This window comes from Alligator sinensis, unplaced genomic scaffold (genome assembly GCF_000455745.1).
Source record: "Alligator sinensis unplaced genomic scaffold, ASM45574v1 scaffold400_1, whole genome shotgun sequence".
In the NCBI taxonomy this organism is placed as follows: domain Eukaryota; kingdom Metazoa; phylum Chordata; order Crocodylia; family Alligatoridae; genus Alligator; species Alligator sinensis.
The window spans coordinates 2,229,673-2,235,641 of NW_005841897.1; the positions used below are offsets into that span (position 1 = coordinate 2,229,673).

Here is a 5,969-nt window from a genome sequence, read left to right on the forward strand (position 1 = left end):
CAGCTTGCCAATTGCTCAGTGGTAACAAGTGTCAGGAGACAACCGGGACACAGATGCTCCAGACTTGAACCAGGAAACAACAAGCAGAACCTGAGAACAAGGAGTCAGAAGCCTGGAGCTAGACAGAGAAACAAGGGTGCTGAAAGGGCTGCTGTTTATAAGCAGGTGCTGAAAGGGCTGCTCTTTATAGGCAGGAAGCTGCAGGTAACTAGGGCCAGATGGAGGTAGTCAGGCCAGGGGCAGCCAGACCCACTCAGGTACCCAGGGCCAGCTGGGACTAGCCAGCCTGCTGGATGCCCAGACTCCTGTAAGGGTATCCCAGGAAGCAGTAGGCCATGACAGCACGAGGGCCCAATGCTCCACGGTGCTCAGCAGCTTCTGCGGGGCTCTGAACTGCAGCAGTCAGAGGGTGCACAGCACCTTGTGAATGCTCAGCCCTGGCCAGGATCAGGCTCTAAAAGCACTTGTGCAGCCCCCAGATCCAGCTTTCTGGTGACCGGAGCACGATGTTCTGTCCCTCTCTCACGTCAGCGCATTAACCTTGCCCATCTTGCCGCTTAACCCCGCTGCCTCTAAAAGCCACGGTTCCTCCCTGTGCATTGTTGTTCCCACCCAGGTCTCCAGTAGCTGAGTCACTGGCTATTGTTCCTGCGCTTCTGATGGTGGGCAGATGGGCTTTGGTTCTGCAACCCAGCCCATGCATGGGCCCCAGCGCCATGATGGGTCAAACCTCATTTACATCAGGCAGCACCAATGACTAAGAGCCCAGGAACATTTGCATGGGCTGCCCAAGCTGCTGTGTGAGCACGTTCAGGGCTTGGTATGTGTATATATAGAGCAAGGAAGGCACACTGCCTAATCCCTTGTGGCTCAGCAGGTATTTCCAGCCCCTGGCTGATCGCACCAGGGAAGATTTACTGATATAGTAACTTGCCGGTGACCAAAAGGCATTTCCAGAGGGCAGCAGCACAGGAGACAGGAGATGTCAGTGATCAGCGCCCTGCCATTCCTGAAGCCCGTTCACCTGATGTCTCCCCGCAGCTCCCCCGGACGCCAGCGCCGACACACGCTCCCGGCCAGCGAGTTCCGGTGCCTCAGCCCCGAGGATGCCATCAGCGTCTTTGAGATCGAGAGGGAAGGTAAGGACCACTCTCTCAGACTGCTCTTCCTTGCCAGGCCCCTTCGTAGGTTTAGAGCCCTTCCCTGCCCTCTAGTAAAAATGCTAGAGTAGGCATGGAAATGTCCCTCAGGGCTGGAGACTACACAATTAAATTGCACATGAGAAATAGCTGGGAATTACCACCGCGGCTTTCACAGAAACTGAAGCCCAAAGTGCTTTATGGAGTCAAACACAGGGAGAGAATGAGCCACCAGCCAGGCTGGGAATACCAGGGGAGTCTCTAGTGTCAGCTCCATTATAACCTGCTGTCCAGCTGTTCGCAGAGGTGTCTGAAAATTCACTTTGCCCTTCCAAAAACAGTCACTGCTCCCCGTTCTTCCAGCCCCCAAGCCCAGAGAGAATCACAGAGATGGTGGCGACTTTGGGGTCACTGGGAAGAAGGAGGCTAGAGGGTGGACTCCTGTTTCAGGGCCATGTCAGGGTCCCATTTTGTGCCTCTAGGAATGATGCCAGTGGGGGAACGCCTTGGCCCATCATGAAGCTATGTTTTTGGGACACATTAACCTGCTCCCCAGACAGGCTTCCTGCAGTCAGATGCCAATGCGCACCTCGCAATGGCTTGGAGAGCACTTGGTCCTTTTCTCCTACTATACTAGCAAGGGCAGAGTCACCTGGGCCAGGAACAGTCACCTACCCTCCCTGCTGCGTACCTCCTGCACATTGCAGCCATCTGGACCAGACTCACTAGCATGAAATAATCTTCTTGGCCTCCGCATCCAGCAGGGCACAGACTAAAAGCTTCTTAGATCCAGGAACATTTGTAGTGAGTTCAGTTATTTTTAGGAGGATTCTGAGTCTTCAAAGCCCTGAAGATGCTGAGCCATATCCAGTGTTGCTCCCAGAGCTACACCCTGGCTTAGTACTGGATTTAATTTTGCCCTTTGTTCCTTCTCATGACCATTTCTAAGGTGTGCCAGGAAACCTGCACAGCCAAAGACGAGTCATTCCCAAGAGGAATTCAGCCGAGACCCAGACAAAAATGACAGGTTACCCCAGCTGTTGCTAGAAGGCAAAGGTGTTCCTGAAGGTCACACGTTTTGCGAGCACAACATACACCTCTGCCCAGATTACCCGTCATCAAGCTTTGGCAGCTATTGCATTTCTAAACCAGCGGGGTTTGGTTTTCCCCATATCAATTAGCAGGAACTGAAATGTGAAGCTACATAAACCTTCGTGCCTGGCTTGAAACCAAGCCCTAATGCTGCAGGAACGACTGAGAAAACTGCTGGCAGAACAGGTTCAAGTAGGGACTCATGATCCTGTTGAGGACTTTTCTGGGGTCTGAGCTGTGCGGATGAGAGAGCAGGCATCAGTTCAGAGGGTGGTCCTGCAGGGAAAACAGAGGGCTTTGCTGTCCCAACGGTGAAGCATCCAGTCTCTAAAAGGCAGGTAGCTGAGGAAGTGCACATGAGAAGAGGTAGCCCAAAGCCTTCTGGCTTCTTCTACTGAAAGCAGAAAAAGGCTCAGGTTGTTTAGAGCTGGATCCAAACTTTCCAGACTTAAGAGCATAGGACTAGGAAGCCACTGATCTCAATCCCCTGCATGCACAGGCAGCCTTTTGCCTAAGGATTCACCAAGACAGCCACTTCAGACTCGTATACAGCTAAAGGGCACAAGGCCAGAAACACCCTACACCATGCTACATCTAAAAACAGGGTCATGAGGGCACTACCATTGCAGAGACAGACCTAGTAAGCTAACTCATGCTCAGAGGAACCTGGAAGAGGACCATGCCTCGGTGCAAAGGAAGACGATATTCCTCCCCACCTCCCCCTCCCCGCAGTCTGTGCCAGTCTGACCTGGGGGCAAAATTCCTTCCTGACCTGCCATTTGGCAGTCAGTTTGGTCCCGAGTGGAGTGAGGCCCTCTAGCCCAATCCCTCTGGGCCTTTGAAAGTGCCTTCAATCCCAGGCTTCTGGTTCATGCCCGTTACGTAAATTAGTGTCAATTAGCCTGATGTTCACCCAGACTCAGAGGCGCTGTGGATTAGCTCTCTTTTCATGTGGCCTTTTTGTTCTTTTCCAGCATTTATATCTGTTTCGGGCGATTGCCCCCTGCACATGGATGAGATCCGACACTTCCTGAACTTGTGCCCAGAGCTGTCACTTGGCTGGTTTGAAGAAGGCCGACTGGTCGCTTTCATTATAGGATCTCTTTGGGACCAGGACAAACTCAGCCAGGTAAGAGCGGATCCCAATAGCTCCTCTCTCTTCCATGTGCTTTTCATGCTTGGTAGCAAGAGGAGGACAACGATGGATCTCTGGAGACAGGAGTCCAACAAATGTAGGTGTGACTGCTCCTCAGCCAGGGGACATTCGCAGTGGAGGGATGGTCACAGCGGTGTCAGTTCATCAAGCTCTGCAGCTTTCCTTGGAAAGCCAGTCAGTGACAGATCATGGGCCTCACTTTCAAAGTTAGAGACGTGAGTGAATTATATTCACCTAAGACATCCAAGAGGACGGTGCTGTGGTTAGAACTCGACCCTGGGACTTAAGTCCCTACTGAGCCTCAGATCTCCTAGGTGACCTTGTCCCTCTATGCCTCCGTTTCCCTGGCTTAACACGGGGATAATAGCCTTGCCTTCCCTCACAGAGGGCTCATGAAGGTAAATGCACTGAAGATGATGAGGCACTTGGATACTCCAGCAATGGAGGCCCCCTGCTTTTCTAGATAGGGGGCAGTAGGTGGGCTCATCCCCGCTGCCCCAGCAAATGCAGGGCTGCACCCCATTGCACAAGTTCTAGCAATTTGCACAACTGGACAGGAAGGCAGAATCACAGCCCTAAAGAGCTTACACTGCAAGAGAAGCTGGCCATGGGGAAAGAAGAGTACAGCCTCTGGGCCAGGTGGTCAAAGTCATTATTGGTCATGCTATGATGGGTGTAAAAGCTTCCCCCTTGTCACTAGTAGGCAGCGCAGTAGCTTGTGGAGAGGCAGTTGCTTTGAGGACCATGTCAAGATCTATTATCACAGGAGCGGGGACGGGTGAAGCAAGCAGAGGAACTAGGCTTTGAGACGGATGTCCATTTCCCCAGAGCTCAGCCCATATTATTAGACTTTGCTGTTAAGACATCATCTTCCATTTCGTGGCCTCAGTTTACCCCTCATTGCATCCTGGGATTGCCGGTTACATCCCATTCCCCTTCCCTAAATAACTCCCCTCTCCCAGTTGCTTAACATCCCCAGAACAGCTGCAGACCCGTGTCTGGACGTCAGGACACCTCCAACCTTCTAACAAGAAGCAAAAATAGAAGCAGGAGCTCAGTTCTCCCGCTCAGCCAACTGAAACAGGACCTCACCCAGCCTCGGGAACAATTAATTGCAGTGTAAACACAGCCATTCCCTTAATGACAAACACACTTACTGCTTATAAAGCACTTTTCAACTTCAAAGCACTTTACAAACTAATCAATTTCTGGCAGCCCTGCAGAGTGGGTGTAGCAGGGGAGGAAGAGAGCGTTCTTGGAGTGCTAATCTCTGCAGGGTAACTCAATTTCTCGGAGAGTCTCCTCATCACTTATTTTTATTGCCTTTGCTATTAAAGTGTGCTAAGTAATTTCCAGAAGTGATTGTTTTAGCTTTTAAAAGCCCTATTACAATTACATGTAGTTAAAAGTAATTAAAAAAAATCCATAAAGACTTGCTTGGGAAGGGAGTGTGAACTAACCTGTTGTCGTGGGGGACAGAGGCAGGACGCCTGGGTTCTTTGCCTAGCTGTCAAACTGTCCAGGCTTCTCCTGGCTTGATCATCAGGAACAGCTGAGCAGGCACTGCTCCCATCAAAGCCACTGGAAGACAACAATTGAAGGCTCAGCTAGCCAGGGAATGAAGTCAGGCCCTCAGCTTTCAGTGCCTCAGTTTCCCCATATGTAAAGCAGGGATAGTGGGAGGGAGGCTCTGAGCCTTTGCTTAACCTGCATCCAGGCAGCACCTCGCCTCCAAGCACCTCACAGAAACCAATGCCAGCGGGTGTGAAGAGGGCTGCTCCCCTGTGAGACCGTGGCACTGCCCACTCACACCAGCTGAGTTCTTCACCCAGCTGCCAACATTCATCCTGCATGTGCTTGAGCCGAGGGGACTGCAGCAGAAACAACCGCCCTTTAACATGCTTATCCCCATCCCCTCTCTCTCTCGGCAGGATGCCATGACTCTGCACAAGCCCCATGGCACCACGGTCCACATCCATGTGCTGGCAGTGCACCGCACCTTCCGCCAGCAGGGCAAGGGCTCCATCCTGATGTGGCGCTACCTGCAGTACCTGCGCTGCCTGCCCTACGTGCGGCAGGCTGTGCTCATGTGCGAGGACTTCTTGGTCCCCTTCTACCAGAAGTGCGGCTTCCGGGTGCTGGGCCCCTGCGAGGTCACCGTGGGTGCATTGGCCTTCGTCGAGATGCAGTGCGCCGTGGGGGGCCATGCCTTCATGCGCAGGAACAGCGGGTGCTGAGGCACCCCCTTCCCCGCTTCCCCCTCCAAACTTGGATGCTTCTCAGGCAATATTCCAGACCTTATGCCATCCCTTGCAACAACCAGCAGACGCTTAAGACCTCCATAGCTCTGTTGTGCCTGGCACTCTGCCTGGCTGCCTTTTAACCAGCAGCTAGAGACTGGCCCAAGCTCTGTTGTATTGGACATCCTAACTGGTCCAAACCCCATAAGACCCACTGCAATTGCACAGGAGGAACCAAAATCATCAGGAATGTAGCAAATGCCACTTTATCTTCTCCAACGCAACGCCCAGTAAGCAGGTTTGATAAGCGCTGAGTTGGTCCCTGCCAAGAGCATCCCTTAG

At 52.5% G+C, this 5,969-nt stretch overlaps 1 protein-coding gene across 1 annotated transcript; it reads left to right on the forward strand.

Annotated features, from left to right (window-relative positions):
- The first annotated feature begins 913 nt into the window (after positions 1 to 913).
- On the forward strand, positions 914 to 5,624 carry AANAT (aralkylamine N-acetyltransferase). The gene is made up of 3 exons (XM_006018307.2): positions 914 to 1,139; positions 3,206 to 3,360; positions 5,319 to 5,624. The coding sequence occupies exons 1-3, from the start codon at positions 983 to 985 to the stop codon at positions 5,622 to 5,624; spliced, it is 618 nt and encodes a 205-aa protein (XP_006018369.1). The 5' UTR covers positions 914 to 982.
- The last annotated feature ends 345 nt before the right edge of the window (positions 5,625 to 5,969 follow it).